This window comes from Phaethon aethereus, assembly GCF_964289735.1.
Source record: "Phaethon aethereus genome assembly, chromosome: Z".
NCBI lineage: Eukaryota > Metazoa > Chordata > Aves > Phaethontiformes > Phaethontidae > Phaethon > Phaethon aethereus.
Window position 1 is genome coordinate 83,077,142 of NC_138577.1, and position 18,033 is coordinate 83,095,174.

Below are 18,033 nucleotides of genomic sequence, written 5' to 3' on the forward strand. Positions count from 1 at the left end.
AATAAGTCTGACAAGGGTTGTTCCTTATTGTAGATTCCAGATCTTTTGTGGCAAATCTTGCATATCCTATTGGCCCATGGAGTCTGACAAGCTCAAGACTGCTTTTTTTTGGACAATTGCACAAAAAGTATGTGCATGTTTCCAATCCTTTTGTGGCTGCCATGAAACAGTGGGAATCAAGCAGTGCAAATGTTAGCCATGTGAGTCTTGCTTCTGCAGTTGGGTCCATGAGGACCAAATACGGATTGCAGCTGTCTTGAAGTCAATCTCTTGATCAAAAGTTGTCATGCAGCACTGAATTTTTAAAATGGGCCATTCACCCATCTGCACAAAGTTATAAAGTCTTTCAGTTACTTCTTCATATGCAGTGCCAATTTTTGATTAATTTCCTTTATCTGCAGGATGAAGTGCGTTATTGACAAAATTGTTATCCTTGTGCTTTTAATGTAGAACGAAGTTAAACAAAGAACACCTAGATAAAATTATGTATTTATATATGTAATATAAAAAAGTGTTATCCCCCTAAATTTTATTAGTAAACAAAGCTCTTTCAAAATTTTTATTTTCTTTAGTCTTCAGATGTATCTTAAAGATGTATCTTTAAGTTATAGCTGGAGGTTATTATTGAATCTTTCTTCAGTGTCAAACAAAAATATTGGCCAAGGGAATGGGAGGCTTATTGCGAGATGCAATAGGAAGGATGCTATATTGTTTTCCTCATGTTTGTTGGCACAATCATGTTCTTCCAACAAGAAAATAAAGAAGAAGTCCTTATTACATTGGTAGTAGTTCTTAGATTAACTGGGTCATAATTGAAGTTTTTGTCAGATATTTTAGTGCTCTTTCTCTTGAAGTATCAGACTTAATGGAATTTTAAATTAATATGAGAGAATATCAATTTGTATTAAATATATCAAGAAATATTCATAAATATAGACATTATCTTATTTCCTTCTGTTAGAAAATGTGGTAATAACTAGTTTTAATCTTCAAAAGGAATTTGAGGTTTTGTGACTGGTTTAAATCTCCAATAATCCACTTATAAGTATATATAGCATCTCCTGAATAGTACCTGTTCTCTGATTATAGTTTAACTATTCACTTTCTTCTGATTACTATATTCTGATTTGTGTTGTGTCTTGTGGTCAAGCCAATGACAGAAGGGATCAAATTTTAGACTTTAATAGCAGCATGCTGTATGTGCTGGTCTTCTGTTCTGAGTTCACTGTAGATGGCTCCCTATTTTTCTCAGCAAGAAAGCACTTAATTGCTCCATTAGAAAGACAGAGTAGCTCTTTCTGATCTGTAAGTAGCCTTCCATGCATAGCTGCTGAAGTTTGGAACACCTGCAGCCAAAGCAATTTGAAAAAAAAGCCATTAGGCGGCTTGGAAAAAAAATAAAGTGCTGAAGTTCAAAATATTATCAATGATGCTGTGTTGGAGCAAAAGATTTGGCTTTTGGTCTATGCCTAGTGCTATCCAAAACAACATATAAAATTCTTTGTAAACCAATTTTAAAAGTGTCTTGTTTATTCAGAAGCAACTGTGTACAGTGTTTGTTCAGAGAGTAGACTCCAATCAATTGCACACCAGCCAACATCTAGAAAGAAACATTGCCTAATATAGATCATAGAAGACCAAAGGGACAAAGTGCTAAAGATAAACAGCTCAATCCTCAACTGTTCAAAGGCCTCAATAAAGCCTCTGATTTACAAATTTTGGGTGGGACTCAACTGTTCCACCTGCAAGCTTGTCTCAGATCCTTGGCTCTGACACGGTGAGGTGCTGGTATGTGGTGTGACCTCCTGTGCCCTTAAGGAAAAAAATGCTGGCTTTCTTATGGCCCTAATCAGTCAGTTTCTCTGCAGCTTTTCTTTAGCATAATTAAGGGAGGAAGAAGGTACTGGCTGCTCTCATTTTATGAGATAGTGAATGGAAAGAGCCTACAGAGACAGCATTGCTGAATATTGAATGGCACTTGAAGGTGCTCCTCTGGTCTAATAGACTCAGAGGTGCTAAAAGTCTAAAAGACTGCAATAGTGACTGTCTCATTTCAGTAATTTAGTTTGTTGGAAAACTATAAAAATAGTCTTGTTTTATGCAGTGATTTTTTTTTTATATAAGCAGCTGGACTGTTAGTGAGAGTGCCAAAATTCAGGTGGCTGTTTTAACCATTTTGAGCATTAATACAGTTCTTACCTGTGTCCCTACCTTTCCACCCAAAGATATGAAAATGCAACAAAGTTTCATCTCTTCCTCATCCTTTATATTTTTGGCTGTCTTTCATAATGAAATTATGACTTGGTGGAGATGAGGATGTTAGTAAAATCTTAAAAAGCAATGCCAGCTTGTACAAGCTTGTGTGACCAGTTCTGTGGAAGTTCAGGTCCCAAGTTGACATGTGTTTTTCAGACCCCTTTGTCACTACACCTGCAGTTATTGTGTTTGGGCTGAGTGTCTGGTCCAGAGTGCTTAAAACAGCTGTGACTCTTTATGCTTCAGTTGCAGGTGTAGTGTTAATGGATTATTTGAGACAGTAGCCACAACAGAGAAAGGGTTTGGAATTTGTTTAAAAATTTACTAATCATACTTCTAGTGGGACTGCTTTTTGAATGTATAGGAGTAAGTTCTTAGACAAGCACATGCAGGATTATTGGCTGGAATTTTGCATAAAATGAAAATTGTGTGGTGGTTATGACAGTGAATTATCCTGTTGAATAATTGGCTTTTTAAAGCATTATTTAAATATTAAATTGAAACGTACATAATTTTTTCTCTTCTATAATCTACATTTAAGTTTTGGGAGATAATGGTGTCAACAGTAACAATGGGAAACCTACCTTGTTGCAGCCTTGATGCCACCATAACTCTCCAATTTGTGTATATATGGCATCTTCTCCTGTGGAAATGACTAAAGAAGTGTAGATTCAATCAAATTTCTTGGAGGTGTGTTATCAGTCTTCTGCATTCCTGGAGAGAACACTCATTGGTAGCCAAACTGAAATATTTATAAGGTGGGGCTTTTTTTGAGGGTTAATTTGGGAAAAAGGAGCTGGAGAATCTGCTTTGGCAAATCTGCTCTTTGCGTGACCCTCAGACTTTGGCAGTGCGCAACATTTCCCCCACCAACAAAAGCCCTGGGGCAGAAGCTGTGATAGGAACATGATCACCTTTTACACACGAGTACTTGACCTGTGAAGAGTCACATATGCTTGGCATGTTGAAAGCTGTCGGAGTGAGGAGAGAAGATAGTAAGCCAGCAGGTGAATTGGGATAGGCTAGTTATAAGGAGGGTGTTTTAGTTTACTTCAGCTCTTGAAGTATAGAGCGATGTACCTTTGAACAAAGCTACTAGTGAATCCTGTGAACATACAGCTAACTCCAGGTATTCAAGTAGGATATCCAGCTTCCTCCCCCTGAAATTCTTAATCTGGAAATACACTGGTGTGCATATGTTATTAAGTTTTGCCTGTAGAGTGGATGAGATGCATGCACTCACCTTACAGTAAATTAATTAGGAATATGCTCTGGTTTAGTTTCTGTATTTTTTCTTTTGTTAGTTGCTAAATAGTTAGGTAACTCCTTTGCTTTTTTTTTTTTGCTCTATTCACACTTTAGCTGTGCGTAGTTTATCCATTTACTCAACACTGCAGTAAACTCTGTGAAAGAGTTGTGTTGTTGGGAGGTTTGTGGAAGAGGGATTTGGTTTTTTGTTGGTTTTCCTTTTTTTCTTTTTTTTTTACAGATGGGTTTTAAAAAAGTGGTAAAGTACAATATTTTTGTTTACAGTGATGTTTGTATATTGTGTGTAGGTCAGACTAATTTACATGTAGAAGGTTTGTTCTTCTTGAAGAGAAGTAAATAATAGCCATTGTATACAGACAAGAATCCTTAAGCTTTTGCTGATGGGTTGGAACAGTTGAGTGCTTGGAGATCTCAAGCACGGCTGACCTCTGCTTTGTGAGGCAGTTTCTAAACATGTAGTAATAACTAATGCTCCTCTTAAAAGGTCAGTGAGCACAATGGAGGAGATAAAAACTGGGGGAAAAAGTATTTTCATTTTATGCTCTTTTGTAAAATTGTTCAGAGATGCATAATAAAATGTGGAAAAGCTTGACAACTGTATTTTGCAGTTTATTATGACATACACAATATTCTTCTGTGTTGTTATCTCCTCAGTGTGTGTGTTTTTATTGAAGTCGTTTTACCACAGGTACACAAATTGTATGGAAGCTTTCTCAGTTCTCCTAACTGGCTCATCCCTTACGCTGGGAACTGACCTCATACGGATGATGTCTAAACAGAATCTTCATTTTTAACTGTTCTACATCACTTGAGTGAAATGCTAATATGTGAAGATGAATATGTGGGAAGCACAGTATTATGATAACATCTCAGGCTTTGGAGACCTTGTTAGTGCATCTTGAAATAAATTTCCTTTTCTGTGTGACTCTTGACATCACTTTTTCTGACTGAAGACTGACATGTCATTGTCTTTACTGTCATATAAATAGAAAATCCAACTCTCTTACTTCACTTTCTTTTATAAGCAGCCTGCGTTAATAAGAAGGCTTCTGGTGCAGGTGGTTTTCACCAAATGCTGCTTTGCTTTGTTATTAAGAATTAAATGCAACAAGCAAAAATTCCCTATCGAACTATATATACACGCATCAGTACCTTTCATGTTGTCTATCTAGGTTGCATGCAACTGTTTTACAATCTTTAAGTAAAGAAGAATAATTAAAGTCTTTTTAAAAACATTCTCTTTCAGAGAATGTTTTTTTATGAAAATATTTCATAAGAAACTGTACTTTTCCAGAACAAGCAAAAAGCAAAAGGGAATCTGGCAGGCAAAGGAGAATACATGCCTGTGTGCTTAAACTTACTAGACATGTTACTTGTGCTTCCTGTCCTGTGCTCTTTATTGACCCGTGTCCCAGCACTTAGTGTACTACAGATTTTTAAAATGGTATTAGTTCTATAATCACTAATTGCAAAGGCCTTGTTCCAGGCCTCCATGCCCCACATATTTCATTTTCTGTTGTTGCTTAGAAGTACACAGACATAACTGTAGCTTTTCAGATGGCCAGTTGCTTGGTGATGGAAATACAAGATGTTTTCTTGACCTCAAACTAATTTTTCAATATTGCTTTTCAGTGACTTTTTAGTTAAATTTTCTGTAAAGACAAACATGGAGTATGATATCTGTAATAGTACAAGCGGTGGTGATTTATAGATGTAAATAGTAAAGTCATCCCTCTTACTGTTGTTGGTGAGAATTTATGATGCTTAGCCATATGTACATGATTTATCTCCTTCTGCTCCTGCCATAGCTTTTGAGTTCTAAATTCTTTGGAAAAATATTCTAAACAGGGAAATGTTATAGTGCTTATGTGTACTTAAGCTTTAAGCTGGAAAAATGAAGTTAGCCTTCATCACCTATTTGGTAATGAAAATAATGGGTAGTCAGGAATGCTGGAAGTGCCTAGTGACATGTTTTAGCCGAAGTTCAGCCTGGAATTCATAGCAGGCACTTTGTGATGTTCCTCTTATTGTTTAGAGATGTTGTTAGTGCAGGGCGATCTGTATTGTGGTTTAATTAGCCATTAGAAGTAGTTAATGTGTTGGGAGGCCAATTGTAGTTAAATCTGTATCTAGATTTGGTTGTCAATGTCCATGAGCAAAGAAAGAGCTTCCCTTCACTACTGCTTGAAGAACAGTCTCCTCAGAGCCTGAACTGAGCCTGCTGGTGATTGCTTATTGCTACACTTTAGACGGAAAACTTAATAAAGCTTGTAATGCCTAACCTGTCCAAGCATCGTTGTCCTCAGGGTGTGTAGTTTAAATGCCTCAGTAGTGTTTTTCCTGCTTTTATCAACACATGCTCTTTTAAGTGTGTGAGTGAACATTTAGCCTTTTTTCATTCACTTCATTCTGCTAAAAAAAAATAATTTTAAAGCCCAAAACAACTGAACACCCCAAAACAAACTCCTCAGGTACTGGACAACATAAAGCATTCTCAATGAAAATACTGTATGTCCATGTTAACTTCCAAATTGTCTGTTTCTTCATTATTGTGTGAAGCAAATTGCCAAATGCAGTTTTAAAGTTCTTGGTACAATGAGGATTCATTATTGTCAGAACAGACTATGTATAAATACATGGGATTTTTTAGAAGGTCTTACATCACGTACAGATTGCCAAGTTGCTTTGATATTGAGCAAAAAATTCACTGTAGCATCATAAATTTTGTTCTCCACAGCATCCAATTTTTTAAATAATTTCTTTGGTTGCTGGCAGCTACTACAAAGACTGCTTTGCAGTGAAGCTTAGTATCATGCTTTCACATGGCAGTCCTCCAGATGAATATTGGTTATTTTGAATTATATGAGACACTCCCTGCAGGGCCGCGTCCAGCTCCGGAGCCCTCGGCATAGGAGAGACACGGACCTGCTGGAGCGGGGCCAGAGGAGGCCCCAGCAACGCTCCGAGGGCTGGAACAGCTCTGCCGGGAGGACAGGCCGGGAGAGCTGGGGGGGCTCAGCCTGGAGCAGAGAAGGCTCCGGGGAGACCTTCCTGCAGCTGCCAGGGCTGAGAGGGGCCTGTAGGAAAGGTGGGGACGGGCTTGTTAGCGGGGCTGGTAGACATAAGACAATGGGTAACGGTTTTAAACTAAAAGGGGGCAGATTCAGACTAGATCTGAGGAAGAAATTTTTGACACTGAGGGTGGTGAAGCCCTGTCCCAGGTTGCCCAGAGAGGTGGTGGATGCCCCATCCCTGGGAACCCCCCAGGTCAGGCTGGACGGGGCTCTGAGCAACCTGCTCTGGTTGAAGATGTCCCTGGTCACTGCAAGGGGGTTGGACTAGGTGGCCTTGAAAGGTCCCTTCCAACCCAAAGATTCTATGATTGTATGTGCTATACGCTGGGTGATGGTGGACAGTAAGATGTGGACATAGCTGTGGGGAAGTGCTTGTGTATTGTAATTTTCTGTTCCCCAGCTTCCTGGCACTTAGTGTCTTTATTTGAGACTGTTCAAATATATTTGATTGTTGTCACTGTTCTTTTAAACCTTTCTTATTGTAAACCAGTTTTCGGTTTGGAAATATCATCAATTCTATGAAAAACTGAATTTGTGGCGGAAAGTAAAATAAAATTCTAAGTGCTTTTTTTTTCCCTTTGAAGCTAGTTATGTAAAGCTGCTTAGCACCTCTGGAAAATAAGCCACTGGTTACAACAAGATTATCTTTCTTTCTAAACAGGTATCTGGAACATGGAGAAAACTTTGAACAGAATTCATCTAGCTTCTGATCCAGAAGCAACGTATTTTCTACAAGTATCATGGGAAAAAGATTTAGGCACTGGTTTTGGTGTAATACTTAGTGATGGTCACTGTGCATGGACTGGGACAGGTAATGAAAAGAAAAACAAAATATTTTAAATTATTGCTGTTCTTTTATTATTATTTTTAAACACTTTCTAAACTGTGACCCACAACTTGCATCAAAAACTTTTTATAAGCATTACGTCTCCCCAGTGATGGAGGAGGTGTGGTTTGTGATCTTCTGGGGTGTGTTCAGACATCTTTCAAATCTGGAAAGATTGCATGTCAAACCTAATACTAATTCATTTACCATATAGATATGCAATATTTTGTTCTTTCTCAAGAATATAATTTCTTGCAGTGATATTGAAGTACCACTTATGTGTCTTCTCCAGTTCCTTGAACAAGTGTGTAATGTGAATATTCCATTTGCAAATTATAGTTAATGAAACATTTAATTGCAGATGTTTTTAAAATGTTTTCATAAAATCTTAATAACTAAAGGTAACTGTATTTCGTACTCAGGTGACTTTTTCAGAAGGACAAGGGACAAAAAAATATTTTTTTCCTGGGCATAAGTTATCAGAAGAAAAAAAAATAGCCTGTGGGGGTTTTTTTTCCCCAACTCAGAATCCTGAATAAGAGGATGGGTCTTCTATTATGTGCATGTATCTCTCATTCATGCATATAACAGAAAGAAAGATTTGTGTGTTCCTTTAGAAATGTGTCAAATACTTGATCAAAAGCCCTTCTCTCAGTGGCAAAAATATTTCAAAGGGAGGAATGAATGATATATTTTTACAACATATGGTAGGCAAAAACATTTTCCTAACTATTTCTGAATCATAAGAATAGATGTCTTAGCTCCTTCCTTCCTTCTCCCTTGCCAGTGGATGTTGTTATACGTTGTTGTATATGTTGTGATATTGAAGTACCACTTATACTATAAACATATACTATTGTTTTAAAATAGTACTTTTTGTATAGATATTCATGTACACAAACCATATATATGTGTGTATATGTAGTTCCTGTCTATAAGAAGAAGCTTAATCCATCATTAACCTCATTTGAATACAGTTTTTACCTTTTTTACTTCCAGAGTTAGGAAACAAGACTAACTTAAAATATGTCTACATAGGTATTAAATCTGCTCTTCCATATTCTTCTTAACATTTCAAACGCACTATTGATTAGGAGATCCTGGACAAGACAAATGCATATATTTCAATGCTGGTTCCCTGTAGTCTGATATGAAAGGTTTTTCTTTCTTGGTTTGACAATAGGATAGTCAAACTCTATAGTTTCAAAATAATGAAAAGAATGTTAACATTGATAAATACTTAACTAATTGAGCATATTAGTTTTTCTGTTCACAAGCTTTTCTGCTGTCCTTATGTAATTTTAAAATCCCCAGCTTAAAATTCACAAAAAGCGGATTCTTTAAATCTGCTATTTTTTCTAAGTAAAAGCCATGTTAACGTAACTGGAAGAATATAGAAAAAATACATAAACACAGTTCTCATTTTGTTTACTTCCTGCATCTGGCAGAATGGCTGGATGATCATTTCCCAAAACAAAGGACCAGTGAAAGCAAGATGACCTCACTCTATTAAAAGGAAAGAAAGAAACCCACAACAGTTTAGCGTGAGCACTGGCTACTTAATCCAAAGGAGAGAGCTTCTATTTTTTCTGCAAGAATCTTATCCATTCCTAAGGAATTCTGTATTGAATTAATGAATAATTTAATTAGGAGTTGAAGTTCTTGTGCATGAGGCTTTCCTATTGCACAAATCTGTGTTTTCATACACTCAATGTTGGTTTTGATCACTTTTTTCTGTTATTAACATCACATTTGAGACTGCCTAGATTCTGAATTCAAAAGCTAGGAGAAGGGAAAGCAGTGGTCAGAAAATTCTTGCTATGAGAAATCCCTTTTGGATTTCTCATGCTGTGGATTATTTTGGTTGGCTAGACCTACCAGGAAGTGAATGAGAGTTGCTGATGGAGTTATCTTTTATGTTTTTTGTATATTTAATGTGATGATGAAAAGCGTTAGGAGTCCTATTTAAGGAGGAAAAAAAGTAAATCTTAGGGTTGAGGAGAAGCACACAAATGTGCAATATGATCTAATATATTCACTTGGTATTGGGTTAAAGAACTACAGATATGTGGACATTTCATGTTCCTCTAATGATTGATCAGTTCTGCTACTTTTATAAGATAAAGGAACATGACATGCAGCATGTACAGGCACCACAGGAGAAAAAACCCTCAGTGCTCTATTACAGCATGTTTGTATCTTTGTTTTTGTTTTTTTTTCTCTTATTTTCTTTAAATGTTTATCTGATTTTTTCTCAGTGTTGAAATAATAGTTCTAGACAAACACTTATTTTTGCATGTATTTTCGCCTTACTTTTTTCGGCCCCTCTTTGCCTTATACTGCAAGGGATTCCACATTTCTGTCTGTACTGTTTTGGGGGACTTAAGGGGATTGCTGACATACTAGTGGCCTTTTCTATCTCAACTCTGTCGAGTGTCCTGTACAAGAAATAAGCTAGCTAATGAGGAAATGATTGGTGGCTGTAGCTTATAGTAAAATAGGTGTGTTTTGATGGTAAATTTCTTGCCTTTCTTTCACACTCAATTCTTGCTATTTGTAGTGGATTGCTAGCTCTGCAAGATGAGTGTTGACCAGCACTGTAGCCCCAGTTGTTCACTGACTTGTAACAGATTGCCATAGGCTTGACATGTCACATCTTAGTGTGACAAAGACTGACTTGCTCATATTTATTGAGCCAAATTCCATTCTTTTTTTTTCTTTTCTGTCATCATAACTTCAAGGCAGTTCAGTTCACTTGCATCCCCTTGCTTTCTAGCTTTTGAAGGACATAACACATTTGAATCTGCCTAGGAAAAAATGTCAGGTACTATGGAATAACTAATATGATTCTGACCCACTAGTTTATCCTTTTAATTGAGTGTATCTGCAGGCTCAGATTTTCCACAGAAGAGGTAGTTTCTCCTTGTGTCAGCTGTTTCCTTGCAGTAGTGACATTAACATGCTCTCGCCACCTGCATCTTCTTTTTCACCTAGCTGTTTGCCTGTGTCTTATAAACAGAGTATAACAAAGTGTATAACAAAGTCTGGCTTGCCTTATCAGATTTTGCAGACGTACGTTAATCACTTAAGGTGATTAGCAAGGTAGTATTTCATTTTTGTGTGCACAAGTAGTTGATATTTGTGAATAGAGCTAACTGATTATTGTGACCTGTTATTAAAAAAGAAAAAAAGTACAAAAACTCTAACCAAAAAACCCAAGAACGCTCCCCTCAGTTAAGTCTAGGATCAGTAAAGTCTACATGTTTTCCATATTTTGAGATGTGTAGAGAGGAGGACTATAAAAGCTAATACTATGAACAAGGAAGAGCTGGCTGGCTAAGTCAAAACTCAGGGCAGTCTGGCTGCAATGACTATTAAGTTGGTGGGGTTCAGGATCATGAGAGGAGGGAACATAGTAAAAAGCAGGATAATGACCCTAGATTTCAAGAGAGCAGACTTAGACCTCTTACAGGATCTCTTTAAAAGAATCCTGTGGGATATGGCTCTGGAGAGAAGAGAGGTCCAGTAGAGATGGTTGCTTTTTCAGGATTCATCTCCAAGCTCAAAAATCTCCAAGCTCAAAAATAGTTCATCTCACTGTAACAGGAGAAAGTCAGGAGCAATGGAGACTTACCCTTGGAGGAGGACCGGATTAGGGAATATCTTAAGAAACTGGATGTACACAAGTCCATGGAACCTGATTGGATGAGACTATGAGTACTGAGGGATCTGCCCCATGTCATTCTGATGCCACTCTTGATTATTTTTGCAAGGTAATAGTTATCAGGGGGTGTTTTTAAGGACTGGCAGAAATGTCTATCCTATCTTTGGGAGGGGTAAGGAGATGGATCTGGGTAACTGGAGGCTGGTCAACCAGAGGGGTGTTGGAGAAATAATCCTGGAAACCATTTCAAAAAATACTAAGGACAAGATGGTGAGTAGTCAGTATGGATTTACAAAGGGGAAATAGTGCCTGACCGACCCGATAACCTTCTCAGGAATTACTAGCTTGTTGAATGAGGGAAGGGCAGTGGATGTTGTTTATTTTGGCTTTAGCTAGCATGGGTTTCAACACTGTGTCCTCTAACAGCCTCATAGGCAAAGTGGTTAAGTATGGACTAGGTAGATGGACAGTGCAACGGATTGAGCTCAGCCAGTTCAACCAGATTTCAAAGGGTTGTGATCTATGACATTGAAGTCTAGCTTGAGGCCAGTTACCAGTGGCCCTGTACCACAGGGGTCAATACTATTTCTAGGACTGTTAACTTCTATGTTAATCACTTGGATGATGACACAGTGCATCCTCAGCAAGTTTACAGATGATGCAAAACTGGGGCAAGGGTTGTTAGAGGATTGGGTTACCATTCAGAGGGACCCGGACAGGCTGGAGAAATGGGCTGACAGGAATCTCGTGAAATTCAATAAAGGGAAATGCAAAATTCTATACCTGGGGAGGAAGAAGCCCTCACCCTTTATTGGTGCCTTGGGTGACTGGCTGGAAACAGGTCCCTTCTTGAAAAGGACCATGGAGTCCTGGTGGACAAGAAGTTGAACATGGGCCAGCAATCTGGCCTTTTGGCAAAGGCGGCCTACAGCCTCATGGACTGCATTAGGAAGAGTGTTGCCAGCAGGTCAAGGGAGGGGTGTTCCTTGCCCTCTGCTCAGCCCTTGTAAGACCTGTGACGTGTTGTCCAGTTCTGGGCTCTCCAGTATGAGACAGACATGAACTTAGTGACTTGAGTCTGGTGACAGTCCATTCAGATGACTGAAAGGCTTGATCATCTGTTATGCCTAGGAGGAGAGAGCTGGGACTGTGCAGCCTGGTGGAGAGAAGGCTCAAAGAGATTTTGTCAATGTATATTAATTAATACCTGATGAGAGGGACTAAAGAAGATGCAGCCAGGCTCTTCTCAGTGATGTCCAGTGAATGGGAAGAGGTAATGGGCACAAACTGAAATACAAGGAACTCCATTTAAAGACCGGAAAAAACTTTTTTGCTATAGGGATGACCAAGCACCAGAACAGATTGCCTGGAGAGGACAGGGAGCCTCAGGCACTAGAGATATTAAAAACCCATTCAAAACATGAGCAACCTTTGTAATTGACCCTTCTTTGATCACTGGAGTTGGACTAGACAGTCTCCAGAGTCCCTTCCAACTTTAACTATGCTGAGTCTGTGAAAATAAACTAAAATTACTGAAGGTGCAGAGTTAATCCAGAAATCCTAAAGTGTGTGAGGCTATGAATATTCATAGCAAATAATTAGATGTTTATCTCTCTGCTATATTTTTATATGATGGATTGATTTGATAGGTACCGCCTCCTTTGCAATATGAAGTTAGCTCCTGGGTCAAAAAGATTGGAGAAAAATGAGGCAATTTGAACAGGCTGATGTTTGGTTGAAACGCTATTCTATTTCTATCAGCATGATTTCAATACATGTGCGGACTTATGCCTCAATATGAAACTCTCTTCAAAGGCGTTTGTATAGAGAAGAAATACAGTTATTAATAGGGATTTTAAGTGGGATACTTTTAAGTCACTTGCAGTTCTGTGAAGGTTGTGTTTTGGGTTTTGTTTTCTTTTGTTGGGTTTTTGGTGTGTATGTTTTTATTTGCTTTTTGTTTTTGTTTTGTTTTGTGGATTTTTTCCCAGGCTGTCACAAACTAATGTCCTTTTGTATATCTTGCTCTCTGAAATGCTGGGCAAATGCTAGAGAGGTCTAAGAGCAAGCAGGGGTAAATGACAGTCTAGAACAGTCTTCCTCAGAAGATTGGTCAGAATAAAAGGAAACACTTCTGTTAATCAACTAAACAATCTAAAACACTATATCAGTAGGCTACAAATTAGAGCCTGCTTTGCATTATACACATCTTTAATTTAAAGTCTTTTCTTATGTCTGTCTGTGCAAGAAACTCTGTACTCCTCGAGATCATTATTCTGATTAACATTTGGTCTCTAAAAGTACTGAGGAAACAGTGTGTAGCATAAAATAAAAAGGAAGGAAAATCACCAGGGGCCCAGGTGGTAAAATCAAGACCTGTTTCTTGCTGCTCCTAGTGACAGATAATGAGTCGTGGAAGATTTAGGAATAAATAAATGATCAGAAGCAGACAGGAAAGGCTGTCATTAACAGTAAATCTTTATTGGCCCGTTCTGTACCATATTCAACCATTCTTCATCTTTAAAGGAATGGAATAAAATTTTCTTCATAGACCTATGTAATACAAACTGGACACACATCACCCATTTAGTGGTTCTTGAATGTGAATGGTAAAACATGGAAAATTCTCAAGTCTCTATGTTTAGCTTCATTTGTAAATTGACAGTTTTGTTTTAAGGTTGTAAGTTACAAAACCGGAAAACTGTATCAAGAATGTGTGAGGAGACAGTTGCATCTGTTGTCTTACAGGGTTTAGATTACATGCTTTCAAAGAGACATGAGAGGCCACAATAAATCATAGTTAAACAGTTCACTCTTTGTTGTAAGATTAGTGTTCTTCAGAATAACTTTAGGCAAGAAGACTTGTGGACCAGTAGCAATAAACAATTTTTAGACAGGCAAAAAAGGGACAGAACTTAATTCTTATGAAAAACACAGCATTCATGCTACATTTCCATCAGTGTGCGGCACACTGGTATATGTCATGGAAAGAATAGTATCCTAATATTTGCCTGTCCCTTAAGGTGTGTGAGTTTTGTGTCTGTATGTACGTATAAATATACATGCATGTTCATACACGTATGAGTATTTCTCACATGTTTCTTTCTGGTAGTATCTGAAGATGAAATTTCTAGGGAGGCTGCTGACATGGAAATGAATAGAGAAAAGTATGTCGAAGAACTGAAGAAAGCATTGATAACTGGAGAAGAATCAGCTGGCAAATATAACTTTGCTATTTCAAGAGATGAAGAAAATATGGGGTGTCACTTCTCCTATGAAAGAAATCTGAAAGATGGCTCTGTAAGTATAGTTAAATATTTAAATTTTACTGTTAAACTATGAGAAGGACCTTGGTACATTTCTGTATTGTATTAGCTTCTTTAAAATCAAATAGACCTGTGGTACATATTTCAGGTTGAATTATTATTATGAACTCTGCCATGGCCCAAACTAGAAACAAGTTTGTGGTTTGCTGTCAAAACCTGGTATCAATAGAACTCTTTCTGTGTTAATTTCTTAAATGCTACTGAATAAGAGTATTACTTCTCTATTTAAGTTTTTGATTAGTGTAGTGATAGGAGAAGGGGAAACAGTTCTACACTGAAAGAGAGTAGATTTAGATTAGATATTAGGAAGAAATTCTTTACTGTGGGTCTGGTGAGGCACTGGCACAGGTTGCCCAGAGAAATTGTGGATGCCCCATCCCCTGGAGGTGTTCAAGACCAGGTTGGATGAGGCTTTGAGCAACCTGGTCTAGTGGATCGTGTCTCTGCCCATGACAAGGGAGTTGGAGCTAGATGGTCTTTAAAGGTCCCTTCTAACGCAAACGATTCTATGATTTATGTTTTGTTTTGTTTTTTTTTATTTTGGTTTGGGTTTTTTTTAAGCAGGGTATGCCTATATATTGGAGCTGCAGTTTGGTATTAAGCTGATATATTCCATAAGCTGTAACTTTGTTTCGAATTCCTGACTTAGGAAGTGTGCATTCCTTTTGAAATTCCATCCTGCAATGCATTTCTGCTTTGCTTGATTCTTTTTTCTTCTCTCTCTATACTCCCATAATTATAGAAAACTATTAAAATTTAAGTAAGATTATTTTCAGATGCCGAAACATGCTTTTAAAATGAGCTTTTCTATTACTTTAAATATTTTGGAAGCTAACACTAGAATTGTTTCCTGCTTTGAAATGCATTAAATTACAATTGAGAATGTGGTTCCATGTTGGTTTCTTGGCTTCAAAGGAAAGGACCTTCTTAAAGCAAGAAAGAAACGAGTATCATTTGTATCTGTAGCCCCTTTGGGTTATTTCAGGTTGCAATTTGGTGTTCAAGTTTTTCTGGGGAAGAAGCTAAGTTAAGGTAATCCTCCTTGCTTGTACTCTTTTTTTTTTTTTTTTTTATTTTCACCTCCTTCAAAAATTAATGCTTTGCCTTTCCCAAGGTTTGTCACAGCTTCAGTTGTGCTAAGATAGCAGTTGGGCTGACTGACCACTTAGTCATATTACAAAAAGCACTGATTTAAAACTGCACTGATCCAATTCAGGGCACAGTTCTGCAATCAGTTTCACTGGCACTATTGAGGAGAAGAAACTTGTGGGGAGAGAATGGAGATGAGATTGCAGATAGAGAAGAGACAGATCTTTTTCTTCCTGGGGAATAATCTAGCATGGAGTTGTGTTTGGGAGCAGAGTGTCTAAGGATTGTCCTACCTACTTTGTTTTAAAAGATTTCTTCTTCAGACCATTGGGACATGCTTTGCATCTCATTTGTCTTATTTTGGCAGGTATCACCTCTTAAGAAACTAGCAGAGGTGTCTGACTTGCAATAAAATAACCAAACCAAAACAAAGAAACTACCTTCTCTGGGATGTGTCTGTTGGAAGTGGAAGGTGGAAATACTTTTTTCCTCTAAATTGGAAACAGGCAAAGAATGCAGTATAGGTATTGCTCACAAACCTGAAATGGGAATATGTGTGTGTTTCATGTATGTGTATCTCTTAGATGAGATGAGGAGAAACTCACTTTAAAGAGGGGGACCATTCAGATCACATAATCAATAGCAGCTTGCTTGTGTGCTTATTGTCAGAGTCTTGGTGTCATTTTAGTAAGCAGAGAAATAGAGATTCAGTGGAATGAAGTTCGGCTTCTTAAGAATACTTCATTGTAAGTCTTTTTCCTTGTGCAATATAGGAAATTCTAGCACAATTTGACTCTTGACTGAGGTGCCAAAAGTTAGGTGATGTAAGTCTTCCAATCTGCATTATCAATATTTCTGTGTATTTACCCAAGGTCTTATGGGCTCTGCACCCCCTTCTTGACATTTCTTGTGAGCATACAGGGCTGAGTGCTGTTCACAAAAGGCCTAGGTCAAAAGTACTATATTACAACAGGATTACAAGGTTAGGACCAAATTGTACTTAGAAAATAAGAGTGGTAACTTTAAGAATCCTGTTTTCCTTGTCTGTGTCACACATAATATATTCTAAATACCAGAGAGATTAAATACATACTGTATTTTTATTAAGGGAAAATATCTTCATATATGTGGGCCCACCTAATACATGTTTCCATCAATTAAGGCTTACAAGAAATTTAATTCATATGAAAACATCTTGATGTCAATTTGGGAAAATAATAATCTGGCCAAAGAAATTGAAAATACTAAGTGTCCTGATTACTATGCATGATTTTAGCTTTGGGTGTCAAAAGAGTGTTTTCAGAAAAGATACCATTTCTTGAGTGAAAATACACCTTTTTTTCCACCTCCTGTACTGAACTAATGCCTACAAAGAAAACTGCCAAAGTCTTTGTCAGAATTATAAATAGCTTTTAGGTATATAATAGGATGTGATTCAAACTTTTTGCAAATTCTCTGTGGAAGTATTCATTATGTATATCTTTCAGCATTAGATGAGGAAATTAATCTTCCTGGGCTCTGTACATCCAGAGGGCTGAGATTCAGCTAAATGTACCTTTGCTGTGGAGGAAGCCGAGAGACACTACTCTGCAGCTAAAACATTACTTTAATACAGAGTTTATCTCTTATCAGTACTTATTTTTCTTAGTGGGTATTTGTCTTTACATCTTTTGTTTAGCTGTTATGAATGTTTTCTCTTTCTCTTTTCGTATTTGAGCAGCTATATATACACACAAATTACAATCTTCCAAGTCTTGGGAAGAGCATTGTGGGGCACGAGGGGATGATGATGGTGACGTGTGTGTGGAGAGAAAGAAGCTTTTGGTTAAACTGTGCTGTGTTTCTGTTGTTAGATGTGCTACATGCAGGCAAACCAAGAGATATAATTAGTCTTCCTGGTTTTGTTTAAAAATATGGGCATAAAGGAAAAGGAGCAATCATTTCCAATTTTGACAGTAATGCAAATAATACTACTTTCAAATTCCCTACTTCATCACTCCTACCACATTACATTATTAATCACCATTGTGGGAAAAGTCCATTAAATTATCAGGAATAATTAGAAGATTAGTATTCTTAAACCAATGTTTTTCATTTGATACATAACAAAAAGAGAGATTATAGAAAGAATATGCATGAAGATGTGGTTGGTTGTGTTTGAATACTAAATGTTTTGCTTAGTCTTAAATAACACGGTTAGCACTCTTTAGTTAAAAAAACCCAAAAACTTCTGAAATGCATTGTTACACTTTGTGAGCTATAAAATGTTTTTCAATTCATGCAGCTATCTACTATTGCAATTTTTTTCATCCAGTGAATACACAGGTGCCTGAGAATAAATTTTTTACTCTTGGAAAATGAATATGCCTTTTGTTAGAGGTATATGCCTGCTTGTGTAAAAAAACTTAATTATTTTAATTAATTTTAATTAAACCCACCTGCAGCATGATATTGACCACTAACAGTCACCTATGCCTATCTCAGCCAGTAATTTCCAGTGCAGTGTCCTGCCATAGTTTTCCATCCAGT

The 18,033-nt window shown here is 37.4% G+C and overlaps 1 protein-coding gene across 1 annotated transcript in view; it reads left to right on the top strand.

Annotated features, from left to right (window-relative positions):
- Positions 1 to 7,271: 7,271 nt before the first annotated feature.
- The window catches only part of XRCC4 (X-ray repair cross complementing 4), a gene marked incomplete at its 5' end in the record, with an annotated part of 167,907 nt that continues 157,145 nt past the window's right edge, over positions 7,272 to 18,033 (top strand). The window contains 2 exons of the mRNA XM_082013451.1: positions 7,272 to 7,410; positions 14,202 to 14,389. Coding sequence (XP_081869577.1) covers positions 7,272 to 7,410; positions 14,202 to 14,389 — 327 coding nt within the window. The remainder of the gene's footprint in view (positions 7,411 to 14,201; positions 14,390 to 18,033) is intronic.